This window comes from Ceratotherium simum, chromosome 30, assembly GCF_057802395.1.
Source record: "Ceratotherium simum simum isolate JZ-2026a chromosome 30, ASM5780239v1, whole genome shotgun sequence".
Taxonomy (NCBI): Eukaryota; Metazoa; Chordata; class Mammalia; order Perissodactyla; family Rhinocerotidae; genus Ceratotherium; species Ceratotherium simum.
Window position 1 is genome coordinate 28,882,861 of NC_141929.1, and position 18,141 is coordinate 28,901,001.

The 18,141-nt window shown below is 41.3% G+C and overlaps 1 protein-coding gene across 4 annotated transcripts in view; it reads right to left on the bottom strand.

Moving 5' to 3' along the window:
* NUP93 (nucleoporin 93) overlaps nt 1-18,141 on the bottom strand; it is a 114,325-nt gene that overhangs the window by 14,579 nt on the left and 81,605 nt on the right. For all 4 annotated transcript variants that reach the window (XM_004431630.3, XM_087420225.1, XM_087420227.1 and 1 more), the window contains 4 exons: nt 9,453-9,527; nt 6,954-7,043; nt 5,242-5,381; nt 157-289 (listed from right to left, as the gene is read on the bottom strand). In XM_004431630.3, coding sequence (XP_004431687.1) covers nt 157-289; nt 5,242-5,381; nt 6,954-7,043; nt 9,453-9,527 — 438 coding nt within the window. The remainder of the gene's footprint in view (nt 1-156; nt 290-5,241; nt 5,382-6,953; nt 7,044-9,452; nt 9,528-18,141) is intronic.

Sequence of the window (18,141 nt, forward strand, 5' to 3'; positions counted from 1 at the left end):
TAGTCTCCCAAGGTCTCCCAGCTGCTCTCCTCGCCCTCCTTGGGCCTCTTCTCCATACAGTAGTTTCCATACATGACCTCATTTTAACTGAAAACATCGATCCGAGAGAGACTGCTCTGGGAGTGTAACCGATCACATGGAGAAAGTTACCAATACCTGAAGTCCAGGCAAGGGAGCCGGAAGTTTAATGTTCAGGAAACTTCGAACCAACTGGTAAGTCCCAGGCACCCCACCCAGCTGGGCCTGATGCAAATTTCCAAAGACAGTCACAAGGGTGTAATTCTTATAACTGGAAAAATTTTAAAGGAAAAAACAAGAAAGGATGAAAACACTTATTACATGTATCTATGTCCATATCCATGACATTAGACTGTGAACTCTGCAGGACAGGGCCTGGACTTCAAAGCTAACACAGCAGAGGAAATAGTGCATGCTTAATGAAGCAAACTACATTATTTATTCAGTGGGCAGTGGATCACTGTAAAGATTTCTCATCACTGCGGATACTTAAAAGAATCCCTGGAGGAATATAATTGTGGACTTCAAATGCATTAAGGGCTAACGTGCAGAATAAAATTGCTCCAGTTCACAGCCTAATGCCCTAGTGGGTTCTTTTTAAACTTTTTATTTTGAAAAGTTTCAACCCACAAAAAATTAAAAGAATAGCCCAATGAATGCTCAAAAACCTACCTAGATTCACCAATTGTTAACATTTGTGTGCATGTTTTTTCTATGTATATAGATACACATACACATACATACATATATACACATACTTTTTTCTGAACCATTTGAAAATGTTATAGAAATATAGAAATCAGGGGCTACCTCATCTACAAATACTTCACCACATATCTCCTAAGAACTAGGACATTCTCCTACCTAACTCAATACCATTATGACACCAAGAAATTTAACATTAATATACTGTTACTACCTAAAATATAACTTATATTCAAATTTCTTTCTTTTTTAATTGAAGTATAATTGACATACATTATACTGGTTTCAAGTATATAACATAATGATTTGACATTTGTATATATTGTGAAATGATCACCACAATAAGTCTAGTTAACATCCATTACCATATGTAGTTACAGAATTATTTTTTCTTATGAGAACTTTTAAGATCTAATCTCTTAGCAACTTTCAAGTATGCAATACAGTATTATTAACTATAGTCACCATGCTGTACATTACATCCCCATGACTTATTCATTTCACAACTGGAAGTTTGTACCTTTTGACTCCCTTCACTCATTTTGCCCATCCGCCATCACCTACTTCTGGCAACAGCAATCTGTTCTCTGTATCTATGAGCTTGGGTTTTGTTTTTGTTTCATTTTGCTTAGATTCCACACATAAGTGAGATCATACAGTTTGTCTTTTTCTAATTTATTTCACTTAGCATAATGCCTTCAAGGTCCATCCATGTTGTCACGAATGGCAAGATTTCATTCTTTTCTATGGCTAAATAATATTCTATTGTGTATATATACCACATCTTCTTTATCCATTCATCCATCAATGGACACTTAGGTTGCGTCCATATGTTGGCTATTGTAAATAACCTGGCTGCAATGAACATGGGGGTGCATGTATTTTTTTGAATTAGTGTTTTCGTTTTCTTTGGATAAATACCTATAAGTGCAATTGCTGGATCATTTGGTCAAATTTCTTAATAATGTCCTTTACAGTTTTTTTTTTAAGTCCAGGATCTAATCAAAGAAAGACATGGCATTTAGTTGTCATGCTACTTCTATTTCCCTTAATCTAGGGTAATTCTACCATCTTTTTTCACAACATCGATCTTTTAAAAAGAATCCAGTCCAGCTGTCTGGTAGAATGTCCTACAACCTGAATAGTTTCCTCATGATTTGATTCAGGTTCAAATTTGCCAAGAATCTCACACACCTAATGCTGGTACTGACCAGAGAGTCCCATAATGTGGCAAGTACTATCCGTTAGCCCATTCTCGGTAACAGTCGGTTTGATCACTTTTAAAAGGTGTCGTCCACCAGATTTCACCATTGTAAAAGTACCTTTCCCTTTTATAATAGCAATGAGTACTCTGTGGGGTAATACTTGGAGGTCATGTGACTATTCTGTTCACCAACAGTCTCGCACCCAATGGTTTCAGTTTCCATCGATGGTCTTTGCTGAACCAATCATCACACTGGTGGTTGCAAATGATGATTTTCTATTATTCTCTCTTCATTTATTTGCTAGCACGCTTCTTAAAATTCTCTATAGTGTTTTTAAAGTGCTTCCATACTAAGATTAAATGGTCCAAATTACAGATATCCAAATATGGAGTTAATATAAAAAGGACTTCCTAAATATGTTTCTTGTCCAAAACAAAACAGACTGCCTCAAAAAGCCAGGTGCTCCATATGTACAAAGATGTTCAACCCCAAATTAAGTATATACAAGAGTGAGAATGAGGGAGAGAGAAACATCTAAATGTCAATTACAGAAAATAGACTAAACGGAATTTGATGCAGTTACAAAAAAAATGATATTGACAAAGAATTTAAAAAGCAAACTATATAAAACCATATATCATACACATTTGGATCATAACTGTGTAAAAAATAAAATCAGGGCCGGCCCGTGGCGTAGCGGTTAAGTGCGCGTGCTCCGCTGCTGGTGGCCCGGGTTTGGATCCTGGGCATGCACCGACATACCACTTGTCAGGCCATGCTGTGGTGGTGTCCCATATAAAGCAGAGGAAGATGGGCATGGATGTTAGCCCAGGGCCAGTCTTCCTCAGCAAAAAGAGGAGGATTAGCATGGATGGTAGCTCAGGGCTGATATTCCTCACAAAAAGAAAATAAACAAATAAAATAAAATAAAATAAAACAAAATATTCATGTATCAAAAAAAGGGGGAAAAAATGAAATATAACCATTCATTATATATCACCATACATCCTGGAGGTACCCCAGGAGCCTCCCCCCTTTTTTCGGGTCTTCTTTTTGGCTTCTTCCAAAATTTCTATAACAAGCATGCATCATTTTTATAATGAAAAACAAACAAAATTTAACAAATGTAATGAGTTCCCATCACCGGAAGTATTTAAAGGCAGAGGCGGGAAAAGATTTTCAAGAAAAGAGTCCTGCAGCAGGACAAACAGATGCCCACTATGGTCTCTTCCAACACGAATTAAGACAACTCACAAGCTGGCAAGGCCCTATAGTTTGAAGACGCAGCATAAAGTTCTTGAGGGCTAAGAAACACATATCCTGCTTCAAGATCTTGGAATGTGGCAGGGAACAGACCAACCCTATATTTTCTCAACGTTTTCAGCCTTATACTTGAAAAATCATTTTGAACTGACTCGACTTTGCCACCTGGTACATTACATCACTTGAAATATTATATGTAAACTGTCAGTGGATCAGCATCAGCAAAAATACTTTAAAAGTGAGTATAATTATTCTAAAATATTCTCTTATCAAAAGGTGACAATGAATCCTGGAAAAGGATGCCATCAGGGAGTGATGCTACTAGAGTGAAAAAGAAAATAAAGTTACAATCATTGTGGACAGGAAACTCCCAAATAACTCCAAGTGCTGCTAAAGGAATTAATGGGACAAGATCATTCCAAAAAACTAAACAAAAAGAATAACAGAAGAAACGGGATGGCCTCCTAGATATAAAACAAAGGAATGCAGCCTGGTACCACTGGTGAAGCCAAGCACCAAGGTTAAGAATTAGACTTATTAAAGAAAAAGCAATCATGGGCCGGCCCCGGGGCTTAGCGGTTAAGTGCGTGCGCTCCGCTGCAGGCGGCCCGGGTTTGGATCCCGGGCACACACCGACGCACCGCTTCTCCGGCCATGCTGACGCCGTGTCCCACATGCAGCAACTAGAAGGATGTGCAGCTATGACATACAACTATCTACTGGGGCTTAGGGGGAAAAATAAATAAATAAATAAAATTATAAATAAAAAAAAAAAAGAAAAAGCAATCATGAGCAGTCACATACTTATACCCATTAAAAAAAAATCCTGAAGGTTTTTATATAGCGTAGGAAATTTTGACTCATATTTTGCTGACTTGTAGCAAATAAATACTACTGCATACATTAGGTTCTTTAAGGCTGAAGATCAATACACTCAAAACTTACATTACAAAAATTTAGCCAAAGCCTAATGAAATATTTTATAGACTCTTTTGTGCCTATGCCATGAGTAAAACACCATTTGGAGTTTCAGATTTTTCTTAATAAGAGAATGGAGGATAGTGAGTTTAATAAGTCTGATGGTATCTCATGTAGCTATTGTATAATTAATAAAGTATTTGGTATAAAAACCTATTCTCTGCTGTACCAAGTCTGAATTACCTCAGTTACACATAAGGAAATCTTATGACTTCCTAACGAAGTAGTCTTTTGTTGATAAAAGGCGACCACATTGCAAGGCCACTGGCAGCTGCACAGGCTCAGTGGCAAAGAGCTGCAACTTAGCAAGTGTATTCAACGTGGCTTTCTCTTCTCAAGCCAGCAGAGAGGGGCCCAGCATCCTGTCTCTGAAATAAAGTGGGTCTGTTGCACACTCATGACAACCCCTGCTGGCCAATTCAGAGCTGGAAGGAGCGTCCACAGGGAGGGATGAATGGCACAGGCCCTACCAATGAAGGAGACAATAGTTAGAGCACAAGGGCACAGCCACAAACCCTTCAGTGACCAACTCCAATTAGTGAGGAGGTGGCAAAGAAACTCAGGCACAAATCACAGGCATTAGGACCTGGGAAGGATCTGGACTCACAGGGATTAACCGAGTAGAGCCTGAAGGAAAATAAAGGATCAAGGTTCATTTAACAAAATAAAGTTCCCAAGGTTTGTAGGCGGTAATATTGCTGGGTGCGAAAATTAAAATACTGAGAGAAAATAAAAGAACCTAAGGAGTAACGGCTGAACCACATTAAGGAACAGGATCCTGACCTAAGGCACTATGGCCTAATAATCACGATGTCTCGGTACTGAGGGAAAGAGAGCAGAAAAATAGAAAAAAAGTCTAACAGTGCTCCCACTTATCACGATTTTATACTGTTGCAGAAACAGTCCTGCTAGAGAAGTGCTTCTGAAAACAAGATGACACCTCTCAGATTTGCTCAACCTTGTTTAAATTATACCAGCTCCAGAGCACTTAGCCTGAGAACTACTCAAAACACAAGAAACGGTTGAGTCAGGGGACTTGAGAGCCAGCCCCACTGTGCTACTGCCGCCTTACCTCTGCTCGAGGTACCCCAAGGCCTGCCTGACAAACTCCATGTGCACTTCCACTCTGCTGCGGCTCTTCAGGGCGTCAGCTGCCGGCGCCAACAACACGTCTGTCATTTGCTTTACCATGGTCCACATGTCAGAGATGTTCTGCACACAAATGAGACTTCACGTGACAATGCTGTGGGGCTGGAGAAACTGTGTGGCTCTTCTTGGCACTCTGACCTCAATGGCAGGCGGGACGTGGAGGGGGAAGAGGGCAATGTCTTCTGTCTGAGGCCCCCAGGCTTATGCCCAGTACGGAAGATGCACCTCTGCCCTGCCAGCTGCCGGGCTTCCACCTTCCAACGAGCACCCCCTGTCCCGAGTTGGTTTTCAGATCAGTTACTATTCTAGGTCTGACATAAGCACTTACATAATTAAGACCACATAAAAGTAACAAGAACACTGAATCTCAGTGGGTTACCCTTAAACGAGAGTGAACACATTTATAATCGTCCAAAGCTCTAGGAGTTTCAACTCAAGCAGCTGCACTTCAGTCCTTACAAGGTCATTTGAGTTTTTAAAGGCTTAAAATAAGAGTTTCACCTAAATAACATAGGTTTTGTCCTCCCAGAGGCTCTCCAGGGGCTATTGCTCTCACTCCATTTTGTGAGCGGCACAGCCTCCCATTTGCTTTCCTACTCAGTCCCTTCAAAAGACGCCTCCATGACAGCCTCCCAGGAAAGGAAAGGAATGGGTGTTCTCTCCTTTGTGTTACCACCACACAGCTGGGACTCCCTCTCCCCAGATCCTCCTGGCCGTAAAGCTCTCCTTAAAAATGTGTTCCCTGAACACTTTGCAACATTCTCAAGTCAAGAATCCTTGGAAGACAACATTGATTGGAGAAAAGCAGGTTTACATTTTTCCCAAAGGAAAAGAGAAAATCCTGTTTTCATTGTCTCTTTCAAAAATTCAAACTGTAGAAAATCCACCCAAATGCGACTCCTTCCAGGTGGTGAGATAGTAGGTGATTCTTACTTTCTTCTTTAGATCTGTTTATATTGCCTAACATTTTACTATTTATAAAAAATAAAGTTGAATGTATTTTTGAGGACAAAAAAAAACTTGTGTATGAGTACTTGCTTCCATTATAGCCTCCCCTCATTCTCCCCTTCCTCCTACCCACCTACCAATCCAGCCATCCACTTTTTAATTTTTTTTTTCCCCCCTAGGGGAAGAAAACTGGCCATGGATAAGAATTGAGGGATGGGAATAAAGATGGGAAGTCAGAGGGGAATGGAACCAGCAGCATATGAAGAATGCTTGTAAATATCCCACCCAAGTCAAGTTCCAGGGGCTCACCCACGGGTGTGAAAACTGCATCATCTCTACAATTTGGCTCTCATTAAGGAGACTGTTAGTCTAAGGAGGGAAACAGTGAGGCAGGAGCTGGAGCCTGACAGGACTTCAAAGCAAAAACAGCTTAAGGAGAATTCCTGTGACTATTAATTGATCCTGGCTGGACCTTTTAAAGATGCATTAAAAATACATGTCTATAGCATCATCATCAAAACACCACTCCAAAATTATCTAAAATAAAACTCTAAAGAACAGCCAACACTTCATTCCACGGAATAAAGTGGAATATTTCATTCCAGCACATTTCCACCAAGTTAGCAGCTGCTAATCCCACCCGAGCCCGGGGCCCCTCATTTCTATTTGGGTTAGCTCCGGCGCTACCTTATCATCCAGCTCTGCGACGGAGGCACAGAGGTCCACGAGGTTAGGCTGCAGGTGCCCGTTCACAATCTTCTCGTTATAGATATAAATCTGAAATGATGAAAACCAAAGTAAATGGCTTAATTTCTATATGTACCTCTTCTTTTTAAAACCTCTTGAAGCAGTTCTGAAGCCAGCTTCTGCCCAATGGTCAGCAGAAGCTTCAGCCAACTTCTTCCTGAGAGTGGCTGAGCTATCCACACTGCCCGGAGGGCAAGGCCTCTGGCCAGCCCCCCAGCTCTGCGGTTGAGCTTTGGGCGGCAGCATCAACACACACCAAAGGTAACTGCTCCCCCAGCCTTCCTAACACCTGAAGAATGGAGCAGGAGGGTCCTGGGGGAGGAGCACCACAGGCAGTTCCGCGCCTTCCTGCCCAGCAGACCCTCAGTCCCAACAAGCAAGGACCAGAGAGAGATGGGACAATGGAAGGACTGCTGCCGCTTCCTAAGAACCTGAGGCAAATTTCGGCAATCCATCTGGCGTGAGGACTGATGGCCCCAGGCCCAGGCTTGCAGGCTGTGTAGGAGCGTCAAGTCGCAGCCCTCCAGGGATGTTAGAATAGCAGTTGCTGCACATTTAGTACCTATTTCTCCTGAAAGGAATCTCTGCTCCTCTGGTTAAATTTTCTCAAGAAAAAAGGAACCACGTGATGTTTATTTAAGGTATGGGAAAACCACTATTACTTTGAATTTTACTTTAAAAGTACTAAAATAATGATGCTAAAAACTAGTAAGTTCTACTCTTTGTATCCGGAGTCCTCGTTCTACCAAGGACTGATCAAGGTAGTGATGTTAGACAATCAGGACCCCGCCGAGCCTTAATTCCCTCTACTTTAAATGGGAGATGGTATCAGGCAGCCTCCAGGGGTATTATAAAGATTAAATAAAATGGTTTTTAAACTATAAGGAAGTGTTTATTCACTCAACGAGCATTTATTAGGGGCCCTCTCTTAGCAAAGTACTGTGTTCAACAGGATACAAAAATACACTCTTCACTGGAGGGGACAGTCGTGTAAACAGATACATGACATTACGGTGTCCTAAGTGCTAGAAAAAGTTAGTTTTATGAAGCTTTTGTCTTTACAGATACAGAAGATACATAGTTTCTTTCCTCAGAAGCTTATACATTTCAGTAGGCCTGAAATCGGGGAGTGGCGATGACAATGGAAGCAGTCAGTCACATAATGAAGGCGAAATTTAAGGGATGTAGATGTAGCCGGGGAGAAAGATATCTAAAAATTGAAGCAGAAAGAAATATACGAAGGCCCAGTAGTAAAACACGAGCGAGTTGAAAAGAGGGAGACTTGTGTGCGGGAAGCTGATGAGGCTGGCTTCAGTTGCCGCGAGTTCGAAGTGGAACAGTATGCTGAATGAGAGAGACTTGAAAAAAGCATTTAGAAAATTTTTCTCAACAAGCAGTGCAAGAGGGATTTCTGATAATACCATCAGCTTACTAGGTAATTCAGCTAACGCAGAACTCCATTTGCTAAGTAATGGGCAGCTCAAAGTAGACTTCTATTAAAGGGCAGAGGGTCTAACAGTTTCTCACTGCCCCTTGCTCACCTCCGCAGCTGCCATGCGTTTTTGCCTCCAACCACCCACTCCAGGTTAGAAGTAAGGAAGTGGGTAATGCTAAGGGCCACAGTGGCACCAATGTGTTCTCCCCTCAAAGAATCACGGGAGTTGGTCACAACTGAGCAAGTGTTCCTTGGCCACTGCTGGTACAGGACAATCTAAAGGGGGACAGAAGTCCACCACCCTCAATTCAAGAAACCAGATCGTCTTCCCTTCTTGGTACTTTGTGCAGGAAAGTGGCAAATTAGAATGAAACACACATTTTGAATAAGCACTGCTTATTCAAAAAGTCAGTTCCAGCTATGTACTGTCCTCAGGGCAGTTTCAGTCCAACAGCATTCCCGTGCTTACCACAAAGCATCTCAATCCATACCCCTTCTACCGCACGGTCATGACACACACAACCAGAACCACAATCCCCAAATATCATGAGCTTCTCTAGGACAATATTAAGCAGTGCTGAGTACACTATGCTTGCCAAGGCAGAAAAGCATTTAGAAAATGTCTCTCAACAGCAAGGGGTGAAGAAGGATTTCTGATAATACCATCAGTCTACCAGGTAATTCAGTTAATACAGAACTCCATTTGCTAAGCAGTGCAGTTACTCAAGGCTTTACTGTACATGGGCTACTGCCAAATGCAAAATGAGATCCTTAGTTAGTGCAGAGGGCCAATTTCAATTTCCCTAAATCAAATCTGAGTATTCTATTACCCAATTTGATGGAATTCTAGGGACCTAGATGGTAAAATATTAACCAGTCCTCTGAATGAACACCCAACTTGCTTTCAGGGTTTGACTTTCACTTGAAGTCTCTGTTCCCTTCTACTTCCCAAAGGGCTCACACAGGATTTTCCCAGATTCGATCTTCCTTGAGAGCATGCTCACCTGCCGGGCGTAGGCCATCTCGATGCTATCCAGAGAGCTTCGACCAGGGGGGCCGACATCACTGATGTAACTTGGCTGTAGATAAATACACATTCGGAATTGGTTAAGAACAGCATTCAGCCGTGTAAAGGAAAAAAAAATTCATATAAACACATGCCCATCGTTTTTTTTTTTTTAAAGACAAGTTCTTTTTTTTTTAATAATTTTATTTGTTTATTCTTCCCCCCACCCAAAGTCCCAGTAGATAGTTGTATGTCATAGCTGCACATCCTTCTAGCTGCTGTACATGGGACGCGGCCTCAGCATGGCCAGAGAAGCAGTGTGTCGGTGCCCACCCAGGATCCGAACCCGGGCCACCAGCAGCGGCGTGTGTGCACTTAACCGCTAAGCCACGGGGCCGGCCCAACATATGCCCATCTTTAACAAAGCTGTGAGGAGTCTGTTTCCCAGTCAGACTTCCTCAAAATGATGATTTTAGAGGTTTCAAGAGAATGCAACTCTCTTACCATGAATACATGAGAAGGGAGCAGGTATGGGACTCAACTTAAAAATAATAGGAGGCTGGATAAGCTATGAGGATATCCCAATGACTGCTTCTGGAAACAAATCTTTCCAGTATTCAGTTTCAATCCCAAGCCCCTCTCCACCTCATCTTCCCTCTCTGTGTCTTCACACCAATGAGGCTGTCGTTTTTATGTGTGAGCCTCCTGTTTCCATCAATCGTATCAGACAGCCTACGGAATGGAATTTATACGGTCACGATCCTGGGAGATTCAGACATTTCCAATCTAGAGTCCACACTAAGACAACAGCTGCTGATTAATTTTCTGCATCTGAAGATGTGAAGCCAGTGTAAGTTGGGCAGTCATTCACTCCTTCAGTAAACATTTGCTAAGCGCCTGCCACGTACACAGCTGTGCGCGCATCCATCCCCACAGGATGACAATAAGCCCGTCCACAGAGCCTGTCCCCAAAGAGCTTACCTTCTGATGGGGAGAGTTAGGCACAAACATATGAAAAACGTTATTAGTATTTTTTTAGGAAGACTAATCTTTAGCTAAGCTTATTCCCTACTGTAAACACATAAAAATCAGGTATATTCTATTAGGTATATTAGGTATATCTTTAAATTTCCAATACATTAGTTTGTACTGTAGCAGAGATCAAATTTGTTAAGCTTCTCTCACTGAAAAAAAAAAAAAAAAATCAATGCTCTATTCTCTAAAATCCAAAACAAAGCAGTTTAGAGTAGGCTTCCTGGAAACCAATGGAAGACAGCAGCAGAACCTCCTAGCACTACCCAAGCTGGTAAAAGGAACACTAGCGTGAGCAGGCCCTCAGAACAGGAGAACAGGAGAGGAGCAGGAGGCAGAAAGGTGGGTTTAAACCCACAAGTTTAACACTGGACTGTCAGGACACCTGGGTTCCAGGAGCACCACTTTACTCGCTGGCTTCGGGGTCTGGGGCAAAGAACACTCTCTTGGAGCCTCAGGTTTGCATCAGTCAAATGAAGGGGCTGTCCTAGACAATCTCGAGAGGTCCTCCTGAGCTCTGATTTTCTGCAGTCATTGGTATTAAAAGAGCTTTAAACAGTTTACTGACTTTGGTAGATGCTGCTGGCTGGCTGACCCAATGACCATTCCCAATCCCTATCTCTCACCTCTACTCCCTGCCACCTTTCCAGCTATATATAGAGTTAAATACAATGGTGTGCTGGTAAACGTTTAACAACCAGTTTGGGGAAGGGGGCCTGATTTGTAGTATTTGCTGGTTTCTGTGGTAAAAACACTCCCACCATGGTAGATTTCAAGCTATCCCAGGTGATATCAACTAGACCGCAAATTTTCTGAAATTTAACAAAAGGCCTTCACAAGCTGATTCCTACCCACTACTGAATATACCCTTTCCCAGCCTCTACTGCACCAGGAGTGGCCACGTGCCCTAAGTCCAAGCTAATGAGATGAAAGCATAAGTCTGGTAGCGTGTGCTGGGGACAGTTTCTGCTTTTCCTGATAAAGGGAGAACAAAGAGCCTGGCATGGCCTCTCAGCTTTCTCCCTTGAATGCAAATGTAATGTCTAGAGCTGCAGCAGCCATCTTGTGAACCTACAGTAAGTGGATGCGCTAAGGATGGTGGTATACAAAGACAAGGAGGCACTGGGTCTCTGATGGCACTGCATAACAACTGAATTAAGGCCAACACTCTCCTCACCTGCAGACTTCTTGTTAGGTGGAAAAAATAAATCCCCATTCAAGCCACCGAAACTCAAATTTTCTTTACTCACAGCTGAAAGCATCCCTACTGAAACACAGAATTATTGAAACCACCATATTACAATAATAATAGCGACACTTATTGAGCACTTACTACGCACCAAGCACTGTCTTAATTTCCATGTATTAACTCCACCACCCTATGAGAGAGGTACTTTTATTACATTCATTTTACAGATGAAGATACCAAAGCACAGAGAAAGCAACTTGCCCGAGGTCACTCCAACAGGAAGCAGTGGAGCCATGGTTTGCATCTCCAGTCAGGCACCACACTGCCTGCCAGGGCAGCTTTCCAAAGACAGCCATCAGAGAACAAGGGAGGGTAGTGGTTAGAAATCCTGGCTCCATGACTCACTAGCTATGTGATCTTGATTGAGTATACTGCTTTTGAGCCTCAGTTTCTTTAGCTGTAACACAGGGGCAGTAATGGTACCCACCTCAAAGGTCTGTGATGAAGATTAAACGGGGAGAAAAACAGTACTTATTTCACAGCACTGTTGTGAGGAATAAGAAGAAAGAGTTCAGCACAATGCCCAACACTTGGCCAATAAATGCTAGCTATTGTTATCACTTTTTAAACAAAAATAAACAACCATAATGAACACAGGAATAAATCTTATATTGAACAATGGATAGATATGGACACTACAGAAACATAACCTAAAATCTTTAACTTTGTGCTGGCTAGAAATTCTCATCTCATTTTTCTATGCAAACATATATTCCTTATATAAACAGAACCGACCACCAGCTCATTTTCTACTGCTGGATTAATTCTGAGTGTTCCCAGTAACGCTGAGTTAAGGACTGAACCATAAGGCAGCCACCCTTCTGGAACAGAACTAACCATCTGAAAGCTGATGATCCCCAACTCTTTTTAAAGAACAGAGCACTAAGCCTGTTAATTCCAGCAACCTAACTGGGGGGAATAAACAGGGGGATGAAAAGGGGAACAGCACTAAAACATTTCTGCAAGGACATAGTTGTTTCAGCTAAATATACATAAACAGCCTTGAGAAATATTTTCCAATACTAAAGACCTAATTTTAAAAATTGTCCATTAAAAAAGTAGTTAGTTTTCAGCTTTCAAATTTCCATTTAAATTAATTTTGCCTAATGCTCTTGTTTTCAAAAGTACCTTTCCTTCTTTTGCCCTTGGCCAAGCCTCTATTTCACCACACACAAAGTCAATTACCCATCAACAGGATGTGTACACGTACATTCCTGAGCAGAGGAACTGCAAATGTTCATTGGAATTTCAAAGCCCGGCCCTGCCTGAGGGCTGGGAAAGTAGATGCCAGCATGCTTTGTGGGAATAACATTCCAGACTCCTCGGACCTCTGGGTATTCCCAGCACTGGGGCCTGAATGAACCACAGCAGGGAAGACAGGAGCAGGGAATCAGAGACCAGAAAGACAAGGAAGATGGGAGGGCAGGGCCAGAGAGGAAAACAAGGGGCTCACCCAGGAGTCTGGAGATGTGTGGAGAAAGAGCAGCCTCTGGGAGCAGAGACACAAGAAGGGTCTTCTCAGAGTAGACGGTGTTCCCAAAACAGCCATTCTAAAACAGCATTCCAGAACATGTAGGACGTGGCTGGAGAAAACTGCAAACTTTTATTAAGTAACTACTTTGGTGCAAAGTGTATGAGAGATGAATAAAACTCTTTCCCGAGGAGGGCACATTCTAGTTAGGGAAAAAAGAATGTAACTAGCACTCCTAGCAAAACAAGTCTAGAGTAAAAAGGAAATATGATGATACCCCAGAAGGAAGAGAGTTTTTAATTTCCAAGTGTAATGTTCTTGGCTTTATGTAAGCAAAATGGAACCAAAATGATTAATTTATAATAGTTGGCTATGAAATCTGCACACAGAAGCCCAGTACTACCAGAAATAAACACCAACTGAGGACCAGAAGACCCAGGTTCTCAATGCAACCCAACTAATGACTGTGTCACCTTGGGTAATAACATCTAACGTCTCTGGAGCCTCGCTCTTTGTGGATAAAATGAGAATAATACTTAGGCCATTTATACGATGAAACCTATGACAGCCACTAAAAAGTGACAGACACCTACATGCACTAACCTAGAAAAAGCTCCAAAATAAGTTAAAAAAAAAATCAAAACATAATGCTAAGTTGCAGAATCTAATATAGAAAATGATGCCATTTATGGAATAAATTGATCAGATGGACGTACACGTATAAATGTGCACATAAGTACCTGAGAGGGGACTGGAAGGATGTGCACCACTGCACAGGCTGTTTGGGTGGGGGTGGAGGAGAGCAGCAGAGTTTTCACAAGTAGGTCTATATACCTACCAGAATACTGTGCAAGAGGAAGGGGTGTTCATGTATGATACATCACGATGATATAACGAAGGGCCTTTGAGTTGGTTTTTTTAAACTTCTTTTTGAAAGAGCAGTACAGCACTTTCTATACTTGAAATCCTACTCAAACTCTAATATGTGAAACAAATCAATCTACTTCAAACCTACCAGGGCACCATAAAATACAGTTTGGAATCATCTAGTCTGGGGTTTTTAAATTCAATCTCTGTTGGTCTATATTTTACTATAGTCCATCAAATCTAATACGCCATTGTAAGACAAAATGTTACTTATGTAAGAAGGAAAAATGCTGTCAATTAAACTATGACACATCACTGAATTTAAGACATATCCTGATTTCAGAAATGTTAGAATGTGGAAAAGATGTGTGAATAGGAATTGATGAAATATGGTAGTAATTCAACTATCAAAATTAGAGACTATGTTCAACACACACCGTCCACACATCACAGCGTGGAATGTTACCACCATTATCTGTAATTATTAAGCTACAACTTAGCCTGTTGCTATCGAGCCTGTTGCTTGCTAGGCTGTCACTTTCCAGACAATACATTAAAGGACCACCCACTATGTCTAATACCAACACAGCCACTAGATTTCACTGAGGTTAGATAAATTTCTCTTTAAATACTGTTTTAAAAGTCAGCTAAGATATGGCAACAACTGCCAACACTGCTCAAACCCCTCGTGCTACAACGTAAGCAGCACAGACTGGCGTGTTCTTCCTCACATTGACCAGGTGCAGGGACGAGGGCACAAGGGTTCTTAGCCAGGAGTCTCTTTCTTGCTTCTGTGGGAGATCAAGATTTGGCCACCCTGAAATATATCTCTTTACCTTGATTGTTTTCTCTGATGGACATTTGACCTCCCCCACTAACTGCCTAAAGAATTTGACATAGTAACTCCTTCCTGGAACAGATCTTCTATCTGATGGCTGTAATATAATGTAAAATAGATGTTACAATAGAAAAGGCACCAACAAGCCCATCTTATCGGAAGTTCTGTCTCTCTGGCCACATTCTCTGGATGGCCCTGCGAGGAGTTGCCAGACAAACATTTACATTTATAAGGGAAATCTCCATTTGTAAAGGAATCTCCCTCTCTGTATTGGGAAGAGGGGGGATGACCTCATTTCTAGAAACTTATCAATGTGAAAAGTGAGGCCTTAAATCTGCATAATAACCTTACTCTTGTTTACCGTGCTTTAGTGGTAATCTCCTGTAACTGACTCCCCCCACCCCCAACATCCTCCTTTGTCTTTAGCTGAATATGGTATTTAAGATGAGAATTTCTGCTATTGTGTTGAGAAACGCAGTGTCCCTGGTTTCTCCCATGTATATGTGTTATTAAATTTGGTATTATTTTCTCCTGTTAACCTGTTTTGTTAATTATTTGACCAGCCATAAGAACCTTAAGGGAAAGGGCAGAGGGGGATTCTCCCTCTTCCCCCACACTTCAAAGCATACCGTTTTTATTCAGACTATAATTTGAAAAGTTATTAACAATCTTTCAATTCCTGCCTTCCTTTAAAAATTATACCTCTCTCTTCAATGATATCCTAAGGAAATTAATTTCCAAATTGAATTCATATGATTAAAGCCTCATTTCCCTTATTAAAACTTGCCAGGAACAGATACTACCAATGTGTCATTGCTCTTCTGTTATTGGAAGGCTCGGAGAAAAAATGTCTCAGGAACCACTATACCCTAGTTCATTTTTGCTTAATAATAATCATAATAAAAAAGCCTCAAGCCTCTCTTTATATTAAATTATCCAAATTTGGACATTTTCCTTCAAATGTAAGTCAATTCAAAATGATCGAAAGCCTCCTTCCTAACTAATGACTCTGGATTTTAACAACCTTATTCCTGACAATAAAGTGCCCAGAAAAGAACGATTTAGATAGCAATTCATACTTCTTTAATTATTTCTTCTATTTATGCCCAAAGATTGTTTTTTCATTCCTAGTGATACTTTCTAAATCAAGGGAAACACTTAAAAAGGGACAGATTCATATTAAAATGATTAAAATAAACTTAGTAATGTGCAGCTAACTAAACACTAACCACCACCATAAATACTGCTGGGATGTACTGAGTGTGCACTCTGTGCCGGCCCCGGCTCTCTTCATGCATGTTCCACATCCCTTAGAGCAGTTCTTCAAGAGAGGCCTCCACAAGGAGGAAACTCAGGCCGGACACCGAGCCTGCCGAATTCCAACGCCTGTCTCCGGCCTTCACACTATGAGGTTTCCCATAAAAAGGGTAGAGAAAGTGCCCACCCAAGTGGAGGTAATATCCCTTCTCCATCATGTTGAAGAAAAGTATATGGAAAAAGCCTGTAAAAACACATGGTTCCACACATCCACCAGAATGGCTGAATTAAAAACAACAAAAAATACCAAGTGTGGCAAGGATATGGAACAAATGGAATTCTCACATACTGCTGGTGGGAGGGTTTATTGCTCCAGCCATTTTGGAAAACTGTTTGGCAGTTATCTACTAAAGCTGAACATGTGCATACCCTCTGACCCAGCAATTCCCCTCTCAGGTATACCCAACAGAGATGCTAACATATGTTCACCAAAAGACACATTACAAGCATGTTCACAATAGCACTATTTACAAAAGCCAAGAACTAGAAACTATCCAAATGTCCACCAACACCAGAATGGATAAACAGATTGCAGTTCGACTGTTCAGTCATGAGAATGAATGGCCTATAACTACAGGCAACAACATACAGAATGTTAAGGAAAAGAAGCCAGAAACAAGAGTACATACTGTATGACTCCACTTACATCAAGTTCAAAAACAGGCAAAATTAATCTATGATGTCAGAAATCAGGACAGCAGTTCCCTTGGTGGTGGTGGTGAGGGGTAGTAACTGGAAAGGCAACAAGGGGCATTGCTGGGGTGCTGGTAATGTTCTGTTTCTTCATCTGGGTGTGTTCCACTTGTGACAACTCATTGAGTTGTATACTTATGATGTGTGTACTTTTCTGTACATATGTTCTACTTCAGGAAAAAAGTTCAAAACAATAGCAACAAACAACAAAACCTACAAGGTTCTAAAAATGGCAATTCCCTAGGTAACCTGAAGGGAGAACCGTATGCATCACTTGCCAGCTTTTACACCAAAGCTATCCACTCTGCTAGGTGTCACGACAGAGAACAGCAAAAGCATCAATAACTCTCTTCCAAGGGGACTCGAGGTCAAGGAAGAAGAGTCTACCAAATAGGCTAGTCTATTTTTAGGAGAAGAGCAATCAAGAAAGAACATCTCACTAGTAGCTTATAATTACTTTCAAATCCCCATAGAGACCACAACCCATTAACACCATTTTAAAAATGAAGTTTATAAACCACGAGCTGTTCTACTTATTTGTCCAGACTCACAAGAAACTGAGAAAGAAACATCAGGCTGGCCAAGGGTTTTCTTCTTTCCCAAAGACTCTGATCTGAGTCTTTGAAGTCTTTGAATCTAAGAAATGTGGAAGACAGTCCTTAATGAGTATTTTCCTAAGATAAACGACTTTAGCGTCTATTATTTGGGGGCTAATAGAATAGAAAAACTGGTTTTTAAATCAGGAGCAAATTTATAGATATAGGATGTGTGACGTTATCCTACAGGCATGACAAACTGCCAAGCTACCCACGCTGACCCAGACTTCAACAGAACAATGGTCTAGAAGCCAACAGTCCTGAGTCTCACCAGCATATTACACGTCTCTCTGAGCCTCAACTGTCCTATTTCTCATGAGAAAAAAAATGCTAGTTAGCTATGAAACAACTTCTGGGAAAAAGACTTATCAGGAAGCATTGGCAATAATACTTGAAATGTCTAACACCATAATTTTTATATTATAATTTTTAATCTGACCTCCAAATGATCTGAAACGACTTTTTTTTGAGACAATAGTAAGGCATGGCCATTATGGGCCAGGTACTTTCCATTACCCCGGATCTTCCCAGGAATCCCATTTCACCACTGAAGACACTGAAGGTCTGCAGGGTCAAATAACTTGGACAAGGTCAGAACTAGTCAGCGGTGAAGCTACAATCTGA